Source organism: Saimiri boliviensis, chromosome 10 (genome assembly GCF_048565385.1).
Source record: "Saimiri boliviensis isolate mSaiBol1 chromosome 10, mSaiBol1.pri, whole genome shotgun sequence".
Taxonomy (NCBI): Eukaryota; Metazoa; Chordata; class Mammalia; order Primates; family Cebidae; genus Saimiri; species Saimiri boliviensis.
This window is the reverse complement of record NC_133458.1, coordinates 48,760,274-48,782,729: the sequence shown is the minus strand read 5'-3', so window position 1 is coordinate 48,782,729 and position 22,456 is coordinate 48,760,274. Positions and strand designations below refer to the sequence as shown.

Sequence of the window (22,456 nt, the reverse complement as noted above, 5' to 3'; positions counted from 1 at the left end):
AGTTTAAATTATAATTTGAATGCAAAAGTAAAAGATTTTTTCTTTATTGAGAAAAGAAAATATGAAGCCAGTTTACTATTCTGCAAACATCAGTCATCAGTGGCCTACTTCCTTTTCCTCGAGACCTTTGTTCTTGCTGTTTCCGTCTGCTTAGATGCCTAGAACGACACTCTTTCCCCAGTTAACTGGATAGTTCATTGCCTCACTCCTTGAAGTTTTGTGCACATGTAACTCCTAGTGAGGCTTTCCCCAGCCGTGCTATTTAAAATAGTAATCCCAGAAACCAGTAGTCCCAGTTCTACTTCCTGTTTTATCTTTCTTGTAGCACTTTATTTTCTGACATGAATTTTACATATTTGTTCATGTCCCCTACCAGAATATAAGGTCCCGGAGAACAGAGATTTTTGCTTTGTTCTCTAATAGATGCCTAGAAGCTAAAATTTTGCTAGTTTGTAGAAGATGTTCAACAAATACTGAATAAGTTAATAAATGTATGTAGTTATACATATTTAACACAGGGTTAATTTTAAACCTCAGAGCTTCTCATAGGAACATACTAGTTAAAGAAGAAAATACTTTGCAATAAAGTATTGATTTAGTAAACATTTGCTATAGAACCTTTTATGATTATGGGGTTTTTTAAATTATTTGCAGGGTTCAGTTTGGCAAAGACTTGGTGCAGATGTCACAGCAGTTGAATTTTTAGGACATGTAGGTGGAGTTGGAATTGATATGGAGATATCTAAAAACTTTCAACGCATCCTTCAGAAACAGGGGTTTAAATTTAAATTGAATACAAAGGTTACTGGTGCTACCAAGAAGTCAGATGGAAAAATTGATGTTTCGTAAGTATGCATCATTTGTTTTTGATGTGTCATCTGTGTTTCTTTAAGCAAAATACTCAAGTTTCAAAATCAGCTTAGCAAATACAGGGGTTTTTCTAGCATAAGGTCATTATATTGCTTAATATAACTCAGTCGCTTATCAGATTATTGCCTTAGCACGTTGAAATTTATGATTAGGTTAATGCTATAGAAAGATTAATCCAATATTCTCATTGTTGTAACGTACCTTTTTATAGTATTTTCAGCAAAATTTAATTTCCCAATATTCAGTAAATTAAATCACCATTTTTACACAGATATATGGGGAAATCAATAATAAAAGATTGCTTACTATATGTCTGGCACTCTACTGATTAAATACTTTAATGGTATTTAACTTAATTAGTTTTTAAATAAAAAATAGTTAATAGTATTTAAATAGTTTAATGATTAACTTGCTTAATATCACACAGCTAGTGGGTGGCAGTTAGTACTGAAATTTGGATTTTTGTGACTCAAAGACCTATATTCTTAACTGCTGTTTTGTTATTCTCTGGTTTTTGTGAGATTTTATGATCGATCTCTTTCATTGTCTGACTCTTCTGTTTACAGTCAAATAAACTTAATTGTTAAAAATGTCATCAATGCTTGAGAAATTTCTGATCTTAAATTTTTATCAGTTTATATAGGTGTGTATTTAACATTTATATACTGTTTGTTATCTAGTATTGAGGCTGCTTCTGGTGGTAAAGCTGAAGTTATCACTTGTGATGTACTCTTAGTTTGCATTGGCCGACGACCGTTTACTAAGAATTTGGGACTAGAAGAGCTGGGAATTGAACTAGATCCCAGAGGTAGAATTCCAGTCAATACCAGATTCCAATCTAAAATTCCAAAGTAAGTTGGACAATTGTCTGTGTTTTCCGTAATTTTAAAATTGATTTCAAATAGTATTTCAAAAAGTAAGACTTGTTATGCTTAAAATATGTATTGGCTTTGGGGAAGAATTGTAAACTTACAAAATGTAAAACCAAAAAATAATTGAAGTTTTACTAAAAGATGAGAAGGTGAATTCATAGATTTTTAAAGAGCTGCATTTGATTTATCTTTTGGTGACTTACTTACTGAAAACTTTTTTGTTACCATGACATAACTGAAGATAAGTAGCTGTGATTTCAGAAATTCATTTTGTTTCTTTTGATTTCTGTGGTAGTATCTATGCTATTGGTGATGTAGTTGCCGGTCCAATGCTGGCTCACAAAGCAGAGGATGAAGGCATTATCTGTGTTGAAGGAATGGCTGGTGGTGCTGTGCACATTGACTACAATTGTGTGCCGTCAGTGATTTATACACACCCTGAAGTTGCTTGGGTTGGCAAATCAGAAGAGCAGTTGAAAGAAGAGGTAAATCTGAACCTGAGTGGTTTTACGCTAGTATGTGAGTTGTGCCAGTGACACTGGGGGTTGAGAAACAGCATCTTATTACATTAATACATTTCACAACTGTGAAATATCATTGTTTAGCTTGTATATTTTTCCTTTGTTAGCATTATAAAGAGATTTTTCAGCAGTAATTGAAAGGAGAAGTTGCCTGTATTAAAAAACTGCTAATTCCAGACCTTTTATATTTGTTTTTAAAATATAACCAGATGGACAGACATTTGTATTGGCTTGCATTTGTGCCCAAGATATAGTTCATTAACCCAGCCTTTGGGTCTTATAGGTACTTTGTGTACCGTTGCCTTCTTGGGATTTATTTTCTGAACAAATGGTAGACGATTTTATCATTGGAATGAACTTTTCCAGCACTTACGTAGATTCTTTTTTTATGTCTCTCACAGGGTATTGAGTACAAAGTTGGGAAATTCCCATTTGCTGCTAACAGCAGAGCTAAGACGAATGCTGACACAGATGGCATGGTGAAGATCCTTGGGCAGAAATCGACCGACAGAGTACTGGGAGCACATATTCTTGGACCAGTGAGTATCGTAAAACCAGAGAAATCCGTTAAGATTTCTAGAAAGCATTGCTGTTTATTAATTGTAAACCACCTGGTGTTATTTGGAGGTTACTCATTTCCAGCAAAACTTTTGAATATGGCCTCTCTGTGTATCATTTCTAGAAGGATACCAGCAGCACTCTCACAGTCTTGTCCACTGTATCATCTGGTTTCTGTACTAGAGCCAAGATTCTCTCTTTAAAACATAGCCCAGATTATGCCCCTGAAATCCTCCAGCGGTGCTTCTCAACTTCAGATTGTTACATACAGGGCCTCACTGAATCTGTTTGTGCCTACGTTTCTGACCTCTTCTCTTTCTCCTCTCCTTTGCTGATTAATTCTGTATTACATGTACCTTTTGTCATTTTCACAACAGGCCAAATGTTTGAATTTTAGGGCCTTTGTGCTTGAGGTACCCTCTGCTTAGACTGTTGTGGCTCCACATCTTTGAATTGCTGGCTCCTTGTTGTTTAGGTCTTAGCTCAAATGTTACCTCCTAAGGGAAGCCTTTCCTACCACTGAGGCTAAAGTATGTATCTTTCTTGTAGGGATTTCCTGTATCTGATATAACAATAAGGAGAATAGAATATTTGAGTGCTCGCTGTGTCTCTTTAGTGTACATTTTGTTATTTTTACAACAGCTTTGTGAGGTAGATGCTGTTTTTTGAGGTGAAGAAAATGAAGGAAGCACACAGAACCAGTGAATGGGTAAAGTAGTAAATGGTAGCTATGAACCAAAAGCCATTGGGCTCCAAAGCCCAGGTTCTTCTGTGTCACCTTTTCTGTTGTTTTTCCTGACTTACAACTGATACAGAAACAGATTTAAGCTGATTTTAAGATCTAACAGCTTCCTCTCTCAACCATTGCTATCCTATTAGCATGCAGTTTTTGTCGTGGAAGCAAATTTACTTGCCTTGTTATTTTAAAGGGTGCTGGAGAAATGGTAAATGAAGCTGCTCTTGCTTTGGAATATGGAGCATCCTGTGAAGATATAGCTAGAGTCTGTCACGCACATCCGGTAATTATTAACAACATAAAGAATTGATGGTTGCCTAAATTTTCTTCTGACCCACAAATACTTGGTTTTTAATTCTGAATTTCTTCCCTTGCAGACCTTATCAGAAGCTTTTAGAGAAGCAAATCTTGCTGCATCATTTGGCAAATCAATCAACTTTTGAATTAGAAGATTATATATATTTTTTTCTGAAAATTTCTGGGAGCTTTTGTAGAAGTCACATTCCTGAACAGGATATGCACACAGCTCCAAGAATTTCTAGGACTGAATTATGAAACTTTTGGAAGGTATTTAATAGGTTTGGACAGATGGAATACTCTTATATCTATATTTTACATAAATTTAGTATTTTGTTTCAGTGCACTTATATGTAAGACAAAAAGATGCTACTTACTGTAGATGCTACTTACTGTAGCATCCTGGAATATCTCCGTCAACTCATATTTTCATGCTGTTCATGAAAGATTCAATGCCACTGAATTTAAGTAGCTTTTTTCTCTGATACAGAAAAGCTGAATTTTACACAGATGGAGCTAGAATTTGATCTGTGAACAGTTGTGTTTGAAGCAAAGTGATCAAGATATTTTTAATTTGGTTTTCATATTGGAAACAAGTAAGTCATTCAAATAAGATTCAGCTGTCTATAAACCAAACTAATGTAAGTCAAAAATGGTCTCTAGTTGTTTTACTTAACCCCTAAATTCTTGCAGTTTAGGGGTAGAATTTATGTGTTTAAGAGGTTTTTAAGATTCCATTGTTGTCTGTAACTCTGAAGGGTAATTATATAGTTATCCAAATTAAGAGAGTCTATTTACAGGACTCAAATATTACATGGGGATTCAAATGTATTACAATGGGGAATGAAGATACTGAAATAAACGTCTTAAATATTCATTTATTGGTTGTTATGAGTACGTGTTGAGATGGTTGTAGTTTCTTTTATGACTACCTGTAGTGTATATTCTTATTTCTTTTGTAGGCCTGAACGTATCTTTATTTTCATGTTATGTGACAATATTAAGGCATTTTAAAGGTCATTATCCTTTCATCTATTTTAGAGACACCTAGTAAATGTTTAACATATGCTTTTGGAGAAGTACAACATAAGGGAGTCTTTAATCTGTGTTTTCCTTGGCTGGGTAAATAACTTTATTTAAAGAGTGCTACAAAGTTGCATCTATGGTGTTTAAAATGGCCATGTCCTGAGAAACTTAAGTAACAAAGTACTAAATGCTAAGTAGCCTTTTGCATATTGTAACTAACTTTAAGAATAATAGATTCATTAAGTAGTTCTGAAATTTAGTATAGATAGCATAGATTGTCTCATGCTCATTATGAGTAACTTATAGTTAAGACCCTGGATCCTGTTACATACTTCTGAAGAAAGTTGATTGTTGTCTTAGTAGGCAGTTAACTTGGCTGAACACCAACTCCAAACCCTGTAGGTGGCAGCAGCTGAAATCTCTTCTCAGTTGTTTTAGCTTTACCTATGCTGCTCGAAGTCTTTCCCATGCAAATGTATAGTTCAGGAGTCAACCAGAGGTTGGGCAGAAGAAAGTCTGCCCCTTCTTTGCCCTCTTAATTTTCTGGGGTTTTCCCCTTTATGTTCCAGCTGTTGTGGTCGCCCCGTATTCTCTCCTCTGATCCTTATCCAATAAAACTTGGCTTTTGTCCCCACCTCCCAGTCAAAACCTATTAAAAATGAGACATTGAGCCAGTGCTGTTCACTTTTTAAGTGCCAGCTCCTCTCTGCTTTCCACCCGTGTATAGTTGTTTTCCAGTTTTTCCTAAAATGTATTTTGTTCAGAGTTTGCAGTTGCTATCAGCAGGAGGGTTGGTCTGATATGTGCTACTTCACCATTATTGGAAGTGAATGCTGCATCTTTTTAAAAATCTGAAATTCCAGCATCATGTCAAGTGCTAGTTTATTTAAATCTCAGCATATCCCTTACTCAGGGAAAAATGTTTCTAGTTAGGGAATAGTGAAATATAATTTAATATGGAATCCTAGCTCTAGAGACACAAAATAGTTAAATCCATCTTTAAGTGTTTACATTCAATATGAGAATGAAATATATTTGGGTGGGGAATGAAGTCCTAAGAATAAAACAAGTTTTAAATGTTTACTTACTGTTGTCTACTAAGCTCTCAATATTTTTGTGGCTTGTGAAGAGTCAGATTGTCCACTTCATTGAACTGATTAAAATTAGTAATTTCAACTGGCATGGAGCAGTGGCTCACTCTTGTAATCCCAGCAGTTTGGAAGGCTGAGGCAGGTGGATCACCTAAGGTCAGGAGTTTGAGACCAGTCTGGCCAATATGGTAAAACCCTGCTTCTACTAAAAATATAAAAATTAGCCTGGTGTGGTGGTAGGTGCCTGTAATCTCAACTACTCATGAGGCTGAGACAGGAGAATCACTTGAACCCTGGAGGCTTAGGTTACAGTAAGCCAAGATCACACCACTGCACTCCAGCCTGGGGAACAAGAGCGAAACTCTGCCTCAAAAAAAGTAATTTCAAAGTGAGATCTTTAGTTGTTTAGCTGAAAAGGAATGAGGAGTGTTTCTACTGTTTTAAGTAAAACACTTAATATACTGTAGTCAATGATGAGGTATGACCATTTCGCCAGTTACTAGGATTCTTTTGTATGTATATATATACTTTAAGTTCTGGGGTACATGTGTAGAACCTGCAGGTTTGTTACATAGGTATACATGTGCTCTGGTGGTTTGCGACACCCATCAACCCATCACCTGCATTAGGTATTTCTCCTAATGCTATTCCTCCCCTGGCCCTCCACCCGCAACAGGCCCCGGTGTGTGATGTTCCCCTCCCTGTGTCCATGTGTCCTCATTGTTCAGCTCTCACTTAGAGAACATGCAGTGTTTGGCTGGCTGTTCTTTTGTCAGTTTGCTGAGAATGATGGTTTCCAGCTTAATCCATGTCCCTGCAAAGGACATGAACTCATCCTTTTTTATGGCTGCATAGTATTGTGGTGAATATGTGCAACGTTTTCTTTATCCAGTCTATCATTGATGGGCATTTGGGTTGGTTCCAAGTCTTTGCTATTGTAAAGAGTGCTGCAGTAAACATATGTGTGCATTTGTATTTATAGAATGATTTATAATCCGTTGGATATATACCAGAAATAAAATTGCTGGGTCAAATGGCATTTCTATTACTAAGTCCTTGAGGAATCGCCACTGTCTTCCACAATGGTTAAACTAATTTACACTCGCACCAACAGTGTGAAAGTGTTCCTGTTTCTCTACATCCTCTCTAGCATCCCTTGTTTCGTGACTTTTTAATGATTGCTATTCTAACAGGTGTGAGATGGCATCTCAGTATGGTTTTGATTTGCATTTCTGTAATGACTAGTGATGATTAGCTTTTTTCCATGTTGGCTGCATGCATCTATGTTTTCTAGTTCATATCCTTCGCCTTTTTGATGGAGGTTTTTTTTTTTTCCTTGTACATTTCTTTATAGATTCTGTATGTTAGTCATTTGTCAGATGGATAGCTTGCAAAAAATTTTCTCCCATTCTGTAGGTTGCCTGTTTACTTTGATGATAGTTTCTTTTGCTGTGCAGAAGCTCTTTAGTTTAATTAGATCCCCTTAGTCTGTTTTGGCTTTTGTTGCCATTGATTTTGGTGTTTCAGTCATGAAGTCTTTGCCCCCATGTCCTGAATGGTATTGCTTAGGTTCTCTTCTAAGGTTTTTATGGTTTTAGGTCTTAAGTCTTTAATCCATCTGGAGTTAATTTTTGTATGAGGTGTAAGGAAGGGATCCAATTTCAGCTTTCTGCATGTGGCTAGCCAGTTTTCCCAACCCCATTTATTAAATTTAATCCTTTACCCATTGCTTGTTTTTGTCAGGTTTGTCAAGGATCAGATGGTTGTAGGTATGTGGTGGTATTTCTGAGGCCTCTGTTCTGTTCCATTAGTCTTATCCGTTTTGGTACCAATACCATGCTGTTTTGGTTACTGTAGCCTTGTAGTAGAGTTTGAAGTCAGGTAGCGTGATGCCTCCAACTTTGTTCTTTTTGCTTAGGATTGTCTTAGCTACGCAGGCCCATTTTTGGTTCCATATGAAATTTAAAGTAGTTTTTTCCAATTCTGTTCTTCATCTAAATACAGTGAGAAATAATTGTTTTGGGCCAGAGGAAAGTTGTTTTGTTAACTTACAGCTGTTTACATAACTTTTGTCCAGGCCCAGTTTCAGATGCAGCTGTGTTGGATGTGCGGGTGGTTAAGTGGTCCACAGAATAGTCTTGCTTTTAAGAATGTGTGGAAAAAACAAGGGGCTGCTGGGCTTTTACCCAGCTAGTTAGGCTATAAAGTTGACATGGGCCTGGCAATTACTGGCCATAGATTGTCTTTATCCTGTGGCCTCACCTACAGACTCGCGGAGAATCTTTAGTTAAAATATAATACAAAAGCTGAGAAATTAGAGCATCAGTCTTTGCTCTGTAGTAGCATAGCTCAACTCGCACTATCCGTAAACTCTGGCCTGATTTAACTGAAACTTTCCCCTTAGCAACCCTGGTTGTATTCTAGGTGGTAATAATTGTAAGCCCTAATTCATCCTGCTGATTTTCTAAAATGTTGCTTTTTCTTCTTTCTAAAGCAAGGAATACTTAACAGGAGTTTTAGTGGTTGGGGCAACGAAGCAACCATTGAAATAGTGAAGGTAGCATAGACTATATTCGTCCTCCTTAACCTCAACCTGAGAATCCCACTGGGAGGTGATTGTGGGGAGGAGGAGGTATGGAATTTTGGAGGATGTTTTTACCTGTCAAATATAATAGCTGTTTATAGACAATGTAAATTAGGGTCTTTATGGAGGCAGTAAACTTGTTTATAAATCCATGTTTCCAGTGAAAAAGGGATTCATCAACATTCAAAGTAACAAGTACACCAAAATATATATATATAAAAGCACTGTAGTTTATTTAACTCCATACAAAATGTGATTAAAAACATTAAATAGGTAATGAGTTTTATTTTCAAGATCATTAAGTCAGTTGTTACAGTGTAGCTGGTTTACCTTGGTCACCTTAGCCATTTTATAGCCCATTCTCCTTTGTTACAAGCATGTGCTATAAACAGCAACTTTCTGGCTTATATCCTGAAGGAGTGAACGGACTTCTCCTTCCAGTCTCGCTAATTCTTGAGCCTTATCTTCTAAGTATTTTTGATTGTCTTCATATTTTCTTTCTAAATCTGTGGATATATTTAAAAAGTCTGAGCAATTTATACTATAATAATCTAAAGACTCAAAGTGAACAGATTGTTTGCTTTTAAATAAACTATGAATGCCTTAAATTTAAAATCAATTTAAAAAAATAAGACAATGTGAAAAGACCCACCTTTGAGCAGTTGCAGCTTGCTATTTGCTTGAGCTAAAAGTGTTTTTGCTTCATTTTGTAGCATTTCAGCTTTCCTTCTGGCATCAGCTGACTCTTCAGTTTTTTTGGCAATTAAATTTTCTACTTTTCTATACTTTTCATCAAGTTCACCATCTAAAGTCTGCAGTTCCACATTTAGACAGAAGGAGATGGTAATGTTAGTGTCAGTAAGTACATTTAAGAGCAATAGTATAATCATGGCATGCATTCTGGATTAAGGGCCACCAAGGAGATTAAGCTTCATCAAGTTATTCACTGGTAAGTAATTTAAAACTCCATCTTGAAACAGTGGAGTGAAATGCAAAATTGACATGTTTTAAAGAACATTTCAAAAAAATGTGGAGTTGCAGCAAGTCCTTAGGGCTAAGTTCTGATTCTCTTGATTAGCACTTTTTATAGAAAAGTTGTAGCATAATTGTATTGTGAGTTACATAGAGAAGTGCAGATTTTTCAAAAGTAGATTAGAGAAGCCCATATTGAAAAAAGGGAGGACCTTTGGATCTTGAGTAGATTATAAAAGAGTAAACAAAAGATATGATACAGGAAGGAAAGGTAAGATTATAGCATATTCACAAAGTAAGGGAGGAGAAGAGAAATGGGGTGTGGGGTGGGAAAGACAGATGCAAATGATTCTTTTTAGAAACTGTTCAAATAATAGCCACTTATGGAAGTTTCATTTCAAGAGATTTTCTTTCTATTGTGATGTCATTGCGTAAAATGCTTGAGAAATTTGTGTGTTCAGAACTGCAGGAAACTACACAAACCACACAGTCAGATACTGTGGCAGTAAACTTCTCCTTTCCCAACCTAAAGAGGTAGGAAGTTAATGCATGAAAAGCTACAGTAACTTCCAGGAAAATTTTTGAATAGTAAGGAGTTATATACTGAAATTAGGTGGTTTAATGCAGGAGTCCCCACCCCCAGGCCTAGGGATCAGTTAGGAACTGGGTGGGCAGGTGAGTATTCTTGCTCTAGCTTCACCTTTTGGTGATACATGAACTCTATAGGGAACTGTGCATGCAAGGGATCTAGGGTTGCACAATTCTTATCAAATCTAAGGCCTTATTTGAGCTGGACCAGTTTCATCCTGAAACTATCCATACCCCCAAGTCCGTGGAAAAATTGTCTTTCGGGAAACTGTTCCTTGGTGCCAAAAAAGTTGGAGACCACTGATTTAATGGATTTAAGCTCCACCTGCTATCACCAAGCTTTTCATGTTCTCTTTAGAAATAAGCATTAGAAACAACATGAGTTTCAGTTACTACATGGCTTCTGATTAAAAATTTGGCTTGTGTGAGATTTTCTCTGCAAAATACAGTGCCTTCCAATGAGAAGTGAGGGATAGTTAATTCAAAATGAGTCTCAAAGAGGTAAGATTTGGTTTCCTACTACCTGTTCCAGCCTGCTTTTAAAATATTCTCAAATGGCCTGATAATTACTGTATGCCATGAAGAACTGAATTGACTGTAGCACAGAAATAAGTTCAATATGCATGTTTTTTGGCCAGTATGGTTGGTTTAAAAAAAAAAAAAAAAAAAAGCCTGTTTTAAGACTTCTTCCCTTAAGTTAATTCCTTTTTTTTTTTTTTTTTTTGAGACGGAGTTTTACTCTTGTTACCCAGGCTGGAGTGCAATGGCGCGATCTCGGCTCACCGCAACCTCCGCCTCCTGGATTCAGGCAATTCTCCTGCCTCAGCCTCCTGAGTAGCTGGGATTACAGGCACGCGCCACCATGCCCAGCTAATTTTTTGTATTTTTAGTAGAGACGGGGTTTCACCTTGTTGACCAGGATAGTTTCGATCTCTTGACCTCGTGATCCACCCGCCTCGGCCTCCCAAAGTGCTGGGATTACAGTTGTGAGCCACCGCGCCCGGCCCTTAATTCCATTTTTCTAAACTCTTGTCCAAGTTTGGATTTGAGGGCTTCAGTCCTATGTGTTACATACTTCCATATTCATTCCCAGCCACACTTCTAAGGACTGCTGTTTCACAATAGGTCTTTTATGTTTCTGTTAGGTCCATGTCCCTTACTCTGAGGCAGGCAAGGAGGAGATTGGTTGCTCCTTTATTACCATAGCTCTGAAATTACAAAGATTTACGTACCTTCTTAACATCTTCCGCACTTTGCTTCACAGAATATACTACTTTTTCAATATATTCTGCCTCCCCAGAGTTTTGGGCAGCTTTCCGCTTAAGTTCTTCCACATTCCTCTCCAACTCGCTGATGCGCTGGGACGCGTTGAATAAGGTTTCCTCAGAAGCTGCTGTTTCAGACTCAATCTAAAAGTATGTCAATTTTCCAGCAATCCATTAGTTTAAGAAACAGAATTACTATGAGTACAAGTTTGGAGGAAGATTTAAAAGTCTGCTGTGCTATTTTGCTTTAGACCAAAAGAAGTAATTACTAAAAAGAATATTTCAGGAAAAGTTTCATGAAGTATCCTACTTTAGCCTTTGCTACATCTCATATATTCACTTTATTGTTTTGGTACTTCTGATGATCGAAGCTGAGATTGATGTAAAAGTTTTTCTTACCAACAGTAAAAAAAAAAAAAAAAAAACTACCCCCCAGGAAGCTTGATATGTTGCAAAAGCATTTTTAAAACATCTGCAAACTTTGGCTAAAGAACACTGACAAGCAGCTGTGTGAAGAGGGATTTCCACATAAATTTTCAACTTAATGTGAGTAGGAAAATAAATGTTAAACTCTAGTAGTAGTGGAGATTTCAGCTAATTACTAAAGACATGGAGACTAGGACTGTTCTTTCAATTTCTATAGAATTGTCAGATAATGTATGTTCTGGGAACATTACAGCTGTAAACTCTAAATACTCACTTATTTAGAGGAAAAAATACCTGGGCAACTGGTGAGGATCCACAGCTGATCTCTTTTCAAAGTAGAGTCAATACACATTGAAGCTAGCCAGAGTAAGCAGTTGGGCCCATGACAAAAGAATCATTTTTCTTTAAAATGATCTTCAAGGATGGGTCTAATTACATGGAATTAACTCTGAATAACAATACTGTTATAATGAAGTTAATGGGTCAGTATAGACATAGGCTAAAATTTATAAATATTTCAAACCTAAGGATCCTTTAATTAGAATTTAATTCTTAGAAAAATAAAGTTTGAGTGAATTTTTTCTGATAAGCTTTCATGAGCAAAGTTAGAGGTTCTGTTTCTTATTGTTATTGACCTAAAACACTTCCTGCTCCCCCCTAGGGCTCCTGATAACCAGAACCCCTGTATTAACTTGCCTCATCAAGCCACATATTTCACCTTTAATTCAGTATTTTCTAATTTGCATTTCAGAACTTTTTTTTTTTTTTAAGAAACAGGGTCTTTCTATATTTGCCAGGCTGGAGTGCAGTGCCTGACTGTTGACAAGCCTAATCATGGTGCACTGTAGTCTCAAACTCCTGGCCTTAAGTGATCCTCTCACCTCAGCCTCTTCCTCCCAGTGGCTGGGACTACAGACACACACCACTGCACCTAGCTTTCAGAATGTTAGTTTGTACAGTCATTGACATATTCACTAAAATATTAACAGCACACTGAGTAAACAGAAAAACCTAGAGATCAAAACATCAAAATATTTATAGTCTAGTGGGAAACATAATCAGCCTAAAAAGAAAAAGCCTTATAGATGCTTGAAACTTAAGGAGGAAAACTGGCTGAAAAATTATTGGCCTTCCTGTAACTCACAGCAATAGAACAGGGAAAGACAGAAATTGGCCTGAGAAGGCTGACAAAAACTCATAAAATTGGAAAGAAAAAACCTCTTTGAGAAACTAAAGAATGAAACAGAATTACGTTTACATTACATTACTTCTTTTAAGACATAAAGAGGATTTTTAGAGCAAAGCATCAGATTCCTATGAAAAATTATTTTCTTAGTACTTTTAATATCTGGTAGTTGCGGTAAATTCATCATGAAAAACATTGTTTTCCATGCAGTCTAAACCGAACACATTGTTTAGCCATGAGCTGTCTGTTAGAGGCAGACTGACTGTCCTCCAGTAGTTTTCAAAACCACCAAAATCTTGAGACTTAACCATGTATATGTTGCTTTAGGGCTGCTTTATGACATCAAGACAGTTTTCTAAAACAGGAATTTGAAATTAAAATTATACTTCATACTGCTGAACAGAGTACATGCTGTTTCCTCAGTGAATAGGAATGTTTCTGGTTTTTTTGAGTCTGTTGCCCAGGCTGGAGTGCAGTGGTATGATCTCAGCTCACTACAACCTCTACCTCCTGGGTTCAAACAGTTCTTTTGCCTCAGCCTCCCAAGTAGCTGGGACTACAGGCATGCACCACCATGCTCAGCTAATTAGTAGAGAAGGGGTTTTGCTATGTGGCCAGGTTGGTCTTGAACTACTGACCTCACATGATGCACCCGCCTCAGCTACCCAAAATGCTGAGATTATAGGTGTGAGCCATTGTGCCTGCCCAAGAACAGGAGTTTTTATTCTTTCTCAGACCTTGTGGAGGAGAAAATGAGATGGGATGTAATGGCCCAGTGTCTTCAGGGTCTTTTTGTCTCTGCTCACTTTTAGCATCCATGCAAAGGGAGTTTAGATTTATTAAAATTAAAGGAATCCTCTAATGTTGAGTTCTAAGAATTTTTGTTCATAGATAACAAATGCACTTTTCTGATAAAAGTGTATATGTAGGTGTTTTCCCGTACGTATGATGATTGTACTATGTTTGTAATGACTGCGTATGCTTACCGAAGTTAGCAGGTTCTGGGTTCCTTGAATGTCTTCATCTGCTTGTTTAATTGCCTTCTCTGCTGCAACTTGGGCCTTTTCTGCTTCTTCCAGAGCTTCCTTTACCATATCTGCAGTGACTTTAACATCTGTTGCACTTTTGCTGAGTAAAATAATGAGATAATATATTGTTAGACCTGAAAAAAGTATTCTCAGAAAAGAACACTTTTCTTTAAAGAAGAGCCTTCGTGAAATGACCCAGAGAGACTCACATAGGTCTTCCTTAGAAGTTTCCTTGGTTAAATAATTACTTTTTACTCCATGCTAGATACACAAACTAAGCCCCTTCCATGCCATGGCTTTAGATACCTTGCTCTTTTAGCTTCTTCTAACAACATCTCAGCTCTGGCAATGTCAGCAGCACTCTGCTGCAGAATAACCTCTACTTGAGAAAGACTTTCAACTCGTTCACGTATATCTTCTGTCAAGTTCTGTAACTGCTGTGGGGTGCTAGGCATTTCCATTTTCAGTACTTCATTAGCAACTGCTTCAATGCTGTCCAAATCAGCACTGTCCTCTGTGAAAAGCAAAGATGTCCCCAAAAAGAGGTGAAAAGGATAGATGGTTAATTCATTCAACCATTTAATGGTCATCTAGTATGGACTAGCAGGGTGGGGTTACACACCAAGGGACACTGACTTCCTGCTTAAGAGTTTATAATCTCTTGGGGTTCAAGGGGAGCTGAGACCTACACACACGAAAAAGTCACTGCATACAACTGAGTACTAGAATTGGTTTTAGGCTAGTGAGGGAAAACTTCATGGAAGATGAGGAGCTGATCAGATTTTAAGGGATAACAGAATATGAAAGAAGAAAGGACAGTTCTGCAGGGGGAGAGGCAGGCGGAGACAGGAAGGGCAGACATGTTATAGGAAGGTCCAGCAGAGTGAATCTGTAGACTGTGGAAAACCACAGAGGGCCAGGGTTTAATGTTGGGACTTAGAGGCAATGAAATCTTTTAATTGAGGTTGGACTAATAGCTTGGAAACTTGTCAATACAAATATAGAGATCTGATTTTTTTTTTTAAACAGGAGATCTGATAATTTCTTACAAATTATCTAGATTCAGGAAATTATAGAAAGGGAGAAAATTACAGAAGCAAGAGAACCATGATAATGTGTTGTCAGTGAAGCAAAGGAGTTCCAATGTAAGGTGTAAAAGGTGGTGAAAAAAAGTTTATCAAGTTAAAATTCAAATATGTCACATAATTTACTTTCAAGCTTTGCTTGTGCATGTTTTAAACTGTTGAACGTAAAAATGGACCCCAGGGGATTTATTCAAATAAAATATATATTTGAATGATGGCTTCCATGGAATATTACCTAAGATATCCTTAGCAAATAGTGTTCACTCCTTATTAGCCATGACTTTTTTGTTAACAGAATACTTTTTTTTTTTTTTTTTTTTAGGTACCTGCCTCTTAAGTCAGGTAAAATTACCAACCCAGAATTAAATCTTTATTGACTTGCCAATTACTGTAATCACATCTCCATTTTTCACTGACATTTATGCATTGGCATGTGACTGTTTTCTGACCAGTGAGATTTGAGGATGACTGCTTAAAGGCTTCCAGGGAAGGAAGACTTCCTCCTTTTTAAAAAGCTGCAAGAATATGTGGTCTCCTCTTCATTATTATTATTTGTCTCTATGTGAAGTCTGGAACTTTGGCAGCTACCTTGTAACCATAAGGAGCTAGCTTGAGAACGAAGCTGATATACCCATGATGGTACAGTAGAAAGATAAAAAGTACATGGGTTGCAGACCCAAGAAGCTATCTCACTACTGGATGTCTCAGTAAGATGTGAGATAATAAACATCCTTCTTGATTAAATCCTTTTCACTAGAGAATTTTCTGTAATTTCCAGCCAAAACCATCTTTACTGGTAACACTTTAACTGTGACTACCAACACTGTTAACTTAACTAGAGGTATAATATCCTGTAAATAATAGCATTACAAAGCTTTTGGGGCAGTGCCAAAATAACAGACTCCACTTCTTTAAGGTTCTAATGACACTGTATGTAATCTCTAACAAATTCCAAATTCAGTTTTCACTGTAAGTATTTGACTTTTGATTGGCTGAGGTGTGTCTGTATCTGCATAACAGTGGAAAAGGTTATTTCCTACACATGTAAGTTTATGACATCAAAACATTTCTTAATACATGGTTTTTTTGGGGGGGTGTGGTTGTGACTGATTCTCGCCCTGTCGCCCAGGCTGGAGTGCAGTGGTGCAATCTCGGCTCACTGCAACCTCCTCCCAGGTTCAAGCAATTCTCCTGCCTCAGTCTCCCAAGTAACTGGGATTATAGGCATCTGCCACCACACCCTACTAATTTTTGTATTTTTAATTGAGACAGGGTTTCACCATCTTGATCAGGCTGGTCTTTTAAGTTCTAACCTTGTGATCCACCTGCCTCGGCCTCCCAAAGTGCTGGGATTACAGGCGTCAGCCACCACGCCTGGCCAGATGTTTCTCTTATTTGGAAATGTCACTTACTACCCTGACTGAAACTGTACATTTTATCTGAAATGTACACAGAGACTCACATAGAAGCAAATGTCTGAAAGTAAAATGAAAAAACTACTTACGGGTCAAAAAGTTTCTGATCTGCTTGATTAGATTTCTCAGATCCTCATTGCTCTTGTCCATTTTTTCTTTGGTTGCATTTGTCTTCAACAGAATGTCTTCAGCACTCTGTTTGGCCTCATCTGCCCTGAGTTTTGCTTCAGAGACCTGAATATGAAGAATAAATTACCCATGGAAGACTTTCACTCTTTCTAAAGGAGACCAGAATATTGGAAATGGCCCCAAAAATGATGTTGAAAAACTATGTACTTGAAATCATGTGTCTGGGAAATAACTTTCTCCCATTCAATAAAGTATTTTATTCTTACAGACTGAAAGTATTCAATATAGAGATTCCTGTACAGTATTCTTATGTAAATAGAACTATCATTACAATGTTTTTAACTCCTGGCCTATAAAATAGTCTATAGTCTTTTTCTCTGGTGTCCACATAAATACTTAAAAAGTGTGTGTCACTTTAGAAGAATAAATGCTCAGTTGCTTAATACAGAATTTTTTTAGTACAGCTAGATATATTTATAACCCCCGAGTCAGATAAGTAACATGGTTATCTCATATTATCCTCCAGTGTAAGATTTGAACTTCTTGCTCTAAAGCATGTGTTATTCTCCTCTGGTGAGGAGAAAGCAGATTCTTTATCTGTGAAGAAAATCTCTCCCTATCTTTCTAACCTCACCGAACCATGAACTTTCCTATTTGATTCTGATAGGCCCTTTTCATTTCAGTTAACATTTAGAATTGATTTCTCCCTTTCAGATCCTCACAGCTGAAAGCAAACAGACAAATGTAACACAAACTGAGGCCATCCACTGAATTACCATCTTGGAGAGCTGTTCCACTTCAGCCAGGGCACTCAAGACATCTTGGTCCAAGTCCATGGCTTTCTGCCAGGCGTTGTGTGCAACAGTGACCAGACCGCCACAGCCAGGCCCCCCACACTTCTTCTCTCCTTCGTCAGTTCTGCAGTTTGGCCCGCCACATTCACTCTCGGAACAGGAGGCCCCTGGGGGTGTTCCACAGGTCTGCAACAAGCCAAGGATCAGGCACAATGATTCAGATGGTGAAATCTGCTGCAGCAAAACAGCTGTGCAGGGCCTGGGTGGCCACAGAGAACATGTAGGTGGTCCTCAGCAAGGGTGCTTGAAAACAGTGTTTGGGAGAGAGGAGTGAAGAGTTCAGGAATAAGCTAACCTACTTATTTCCAAGGAAACCATGGAAGTTTACAACTACTCATCAATATCTTCTGCCCAAATAAGTTAAAATACTATATGAGCTCTGCACAGGATGCAAACATCTGCTATATCAAGTTGAATTCTGCCAGTGCAAGGGACAAGGAATGCTTTCCTTTTTTTCCTAACCAGTTGGATTTAAAAAAAAAAAAAAAGCTATTGTGAACCATCTTTGGGGCCAGCATCGTATTAACTCCTTTGGTAAATATGGTGACATAAAAGGCCTATTACCTAGCCTTTTAGTAACCTTTCATCTAGTTGGGACAGGATCACTCCACATACAATAGCCAAGAATAGGTCAGCTGTAGTCACTATGCAAGAAAGTAACAAAGGAGAGACTGCAGAGGAATGCTCTAGTTGTAGCTGAAGAAGGATTTGTTGGCTGGTGGGATTCGAACAGGGGAAGTGGGAAAACATTCCACATATTAAAGAAAACAGTACAAACAAAGGAACAAAGATAGATGAAGCTCTTCCAAATTACCACCCCCTACTGCCATCACACATGTATAGGGTCCTCCTTTCTTATTTACCAGAACCTCTCAAAGACCACCACTTGGTCACGGCATACAAATGCAGATTGAGACATCATACTACAAGTGTGCTATATGATAGAAAAGGCTGAGCAGGAAGAAAATTGCATTTAGAGCTGTTTTGTGGAAAATGTTCATACTGATAAGAGGCCAAAGATTTAATGCAGTGAAAAGCAGTTAACAGAATATTCCCAAACAAAAGTATAGTTTTAAAGTATAAAAAAGTTTTTAAGTAAATACAATCAACTCTTTAGCCTAATAATTTTAAGATAATTATAATCCTATCTCAAATTACAACTAAAATAATAGTCTTTCATTTATCTGGCTGACAAAAACCCAAAAAGCTTCAGAAAATAAAAGTTTATTCTGCATGCTGTAGAAGAACCTGAGTCTTAAAAACAGAAGTATAAAACCTCAGGGTTGCTTTCTGAAAACAAGCTGACAGCACACGTAGAAGATCTGTTTTGTTTCCACAGACATGGAAAACAAACAGCATGGCTCTAGCTAAATATCCACAAAGATGCAGAACTGGAAGTACTTGAAAAACACAAAAGGACAAAAATCCGAAAATTGCAGTAAATAACTTGAAGAATTCTCATAGGATCAATATCGAAAACACGTAAGAGCACTGAAGAAGCTGCTGATTCCTAGGTAGTTTACCAGGTGGAAAAACAAGCACAGGGAAGGGCACACATTTGAAATGCCAGAGGAGCCTGGAACCCCACCAACCGCTCACACCCACCACCCCCACTGCCCACAGAGATGCCTGCTGTTCAAGACAAAAATCCTTTAGCATGCCTAGCTGCTGCTTGTAGATCACAGAGAACTTGTTGGTGATGACCGATTTTTTTTTTTTTTAAACTACAATTTGTAAAGAAGGAATCGATACTGAAAGGAAAGATTGAGAGAACTGGCATTTCATGCTTAACAAACTTTGTCTGCTATTAGCTGCAATTTACACATTGCTCTAAGCTTTCATTTTTCTTGTCCATCTTTTATTTTTCCTTTTAATAAATGATGACAGGAGATTTTTTACTTGATGCTATAAGTTTCAGAAGATAATGAATATGAAACCAAGCAGGCATCAATAAAATTGGTCACAATAGAATACAGTATCTATTTCAGAGAAAGGATGAGGAGGGAGGAACCATCACTAAGACAGGTGTAATGAAGTTTGAACTCTGCTCCTATGTACCTTCCATCTTTAACTTTTTCTGTGTGTCTTGGCTAAGAGAGTAGAAACCTTAGTCTATAAAAAATGCCCTCCAAATTATCTCAGATAGGTATCCTTCCTTTAAAAACAGGAAGGAAGAGGAAGAAATAGGCTCACTTGGACTTTTTTCGGGCCTTCTGCCTGATTTTCGTTAAACTCAATTTCATTTTGCTCCAGAGTTTCTTTTTAAAAGCTTCTGGGAAATGAATCTACTTTCTAGGCTGGTTTCAGGGTTTATCTTCAGATAAAGTTAATGGAACAAAGGAACATCATAAGTAGTAACCATGAAAAAATTCTTTTGCTCACTTTAATTTTTAATGGAAACTCCTAGAATGATTCTGAATTCCTACACCAAGATGGGTTTTGTACGTCAAATCAGAACAAACTAAAATGTCCAAGCTGGGTGTGGTGGCCCATGCCTGTCCTCTCGGCTACTCAGGAGCGTGAGGTGGGAGGATTGCTTCAGCCTAGGAGTTTGAGCCCAGCCTGAGCAACATAGCAAGACTCCATCTCTTTAAAAAAGTGTGTGTGTGGTGGTGGGGCGGGGGCAGGGGTGGTAGCCTGTAATCCCAGCACTTTGGGAGGCTGATGTGGGAGGACTGCGGAGACCAGGAGTTTAAGACTAGCCTAAGCAATGTGATGAGACCCTGTCCCTACTGAGGAAAAAAAATACTCGATGTCCACAGTGTAAAAAGGATCAAGTTTCAGTGAGATGTCACTGAGTAGATAAAATAGGATGGCAGTCAGTCATGATTCATTCTTTAGTTGAGGATCACAGAGAAACAGCTAGAAGAGGGGAAGGCTGGAAACCGATCCTGTAGTTTTTTAAATCTGGCTTGGTTACAGATACCCCCTTCCTGGTCCAGAGACCTCAGCCTAGAAGTGTCACTCCTGCTGATTCATTTGCAAACTAAAATAAAGAGAAAGCTTGTTTTTTTTTCTTAGCACCAGAGTAGTAAGGCCAAACCCCCAAACCTTACCATTTCGGCAGCAGCTGAAAGGTCTAGGCTTTGCAGCTTGCCTGCCAGTTCATCAAGGAGGCGAGCCTGCTCCTCTTGTTTTTCCTTGAACTGGGACTCTCTCTCCATCATCACGTCTTCTACTCTGTCTCTCATGAGAGCTGACTGCTCCACAGTGCTGTTGGGTTCTATGGTGGAGGCATTCACCCTCTCCTCTGCCTCAAGAGACATCTGGAAATACTTGGTAATGCTATCCAAGGCACCTAGGGTAGGAAAAGAAATCGCCCACAGTTAACCTCATTGTACTAGGCTTCCTCCCCAAGCTGTGTCTATATTTGATGTCTTCAGGTCCTACATTTACTACAAAATTCAAGAAAAAATGTGAATTACAGTTTTTGTGAGCACTGAATATGTTTTGTCCCATTAGCACCTACTCCAGGCTCTGGAGTATGCAAACATCTGGGTGAAAAGTGAAAAATTAAGAAAAGCATGCAATCTTGTTTCTATACACAAGCAAATATCCAGTTCTTGATAAATAGTTGGTGTCAGGCAGCCTGAAGATAATATGACCAGATGACTTTTCTCAATCCTTTCTTTATTCAGGTCCACTCAAATGACTAATATAGTAGCCCTCCATATTTACAGATTCCATATATATGTATTCAACCAACTGTGAATGGAAAGCATTTGGAAAACGGATGGTTGTGTCTGTATTGAATGTGTACAGACTTTTTTGGGTCATTTCCTAAACAAAGTATAACAACTATTTGCATAGCATTTACATTATATATTTTAAGTAACCTAGAGATTTTAAAGTATACTGGAGGAAAAAAAAATTGTAAAGCTGGGTGTGATGGTTCAGCTCTATAATCTCAGCTGTTCAGGAGGTTGAGACAGGAGGATCACTTGAGACCAGAAGTTCAAGACCAGCCTGAGCAACATAGCAAGAGCCCGTCTCTTTAAAAAACAAAGAAAAGCATACAGGAGCGTGTGCATAGTTTATATGCAAATACTATGTCATTTTATATAACAGACTTCAGCATCTGTGGATTTTGGTTTCTGCAGTGGGTCCGGGAACCAATCCCGGACTGGTTGTCCTGTATTACCAATCCCTGGTAATACAGGGATGACTGTATTATTTATAACAGCATGACATGTTTTAGCTTTAGGAGTCTAGTCCAAAAGCAGTCATGCAGGAAACAATATGGATAGTGGGACAGAATGATGTAACATATTTCTACATTTTTTCACTTTTTGCTGAGGATCCTATAAAGTGTATATCAATAGTGATTTGCAAAAATTTTTTCTGACTAAGCAGCATTCTTGAATGTGAAAGAATTTGCAGAAGTATTAATGCCCTAACTATCCCAAAGAATTCCCTGCCAATAAGAGGCCAGGATTAAACTACTAAGTGGAGAAAAAAAAACAATCAGGAAGTGGATACCATTAGAATATAACTATTGCCACTCACCCTGTGGGACCTTTGCTATGTCTCTTAGGTTCTCTGTGCCCAAGTCCCACTCTGTCAAATGGGGACTTGGATCCAGAAACTGGATGAGCAAAAGTTTTATAATTTATTAGAAACTTTTTGCAAAAGTGTCACATTAAAAGGTTAGACAACGTTAAATCCATTGTCTGGGACTGAGTATTTGCACCAAAAAATGCTCACCCCGAATATCTGAGTTTTTGATAAATTCCAGTTGTTCAGCAAGTTCTTTCACAGTGTTTTCTAGGCTTTCAGCTTCTGTCTGTAGAGAATCCAGTTCTTTGGTCGTGCTGTTGTTCTGGGAGGTTGTGTCAGATAATTTCGCTTCTACTTGAGCCATCATTTCTGTAACATCTTTAGTCAGTTTCCTGTAAAGAGAAAGTTAAGCTTACCTACATAAAGTTAACCCAAGGAAGAACTCTTAGATTTCAT

At 37.8% G+C, this 22,456-nt stretch overlaps 2 protein-coding genes across 2 annotated transcripts in view; one reads left to right on the top strand and one right to left on the bottom strand.

Moving 5' to 3' along the window:
* The window catches only part of DLD (dihydrolipoamide dehydrogenase), a 32,662-nt gene extending 27,931 nt beyond the window's left edge, over positions 1 to 4,731 (top strand). The window contains exons 9-14 of the mRNA XM_003921092.3: positions 655 to 845; positions 1,551 to 1,721; positions 2,038 to 2,227; positions 2,665 to 2,802; positions 3,751 to 3,840; positions 3,935 to 4,731. Coding sequence (XP_003921141.1) covers positions 655 to 845; positions 1,551 to 1,721; positions 2,038 to 2,227; positions 2,665 to 2,802; positions 3,751 to 3,840; positions 3,935 to 4,000 — 846 coding nt within the window. The 3' untranslated portion in view covers positions 4,001 to 4,731. The remainder of the gene's footprint in view (positions 1 to 654; positions 846 to 1,550; positions 1,722 to 2,037; positions 2,228 to 2,664; positions 2,803 to 3,750; positions 3,841 to 3,934) is intronic.
* A 4,032-nt stretch (positions 4,732 to 8,763) lies between these two features.
* The window catches only part of LAMB1 (laminin subunit beta 1), an 87,551-nt gene continuing 73,858 nt past the window's right edge, over positions 8,764 to 22,456 (bottom strand). Inside the window, exons 26-34 of the mRNA XM_039472670.2 lie at positions 22,208 to 22,392; positions 20,560 to 20,801; positions 17,426 to 17,629; positions 16,610 to 16,754; positions 14,327 to 14,534; positions 13,979 to 14,120; positions 11,348 to 11,524; positions 9,208 to 9,367; positions 8,764 to 9,061 (exon numbers count right to left, since the gene is read on the bottom strand). Coding sequence (XP_039328604.1) covers positions 8,925 to 9,061; positions 9,208 to 9,367; positions 11,348 to 11,524; positions 13,979 to 14,120; positions 14,327 to 14,534; positions 16,610 to 16,754; positions 17,426 to 17,629; positions 20,560 to 20,801; positions 22,208 to 22,392 — 1,600 coding nt within the window. The 3' untranslated portion in view covers positions 8,764 to 8,924. The remainder of the gene's footprint in view (positions 9,062 to 9,207; positions 9,368 to 11,347; positions 11,525 to 13,978; positions 14,121 to 14,326; positions 14,535 to 16,609; positions 16,755 to 17,425; positions 17,630 to 20,559; positions 20,802 to 22,207; positions 22,393 to 22,456) is intronic.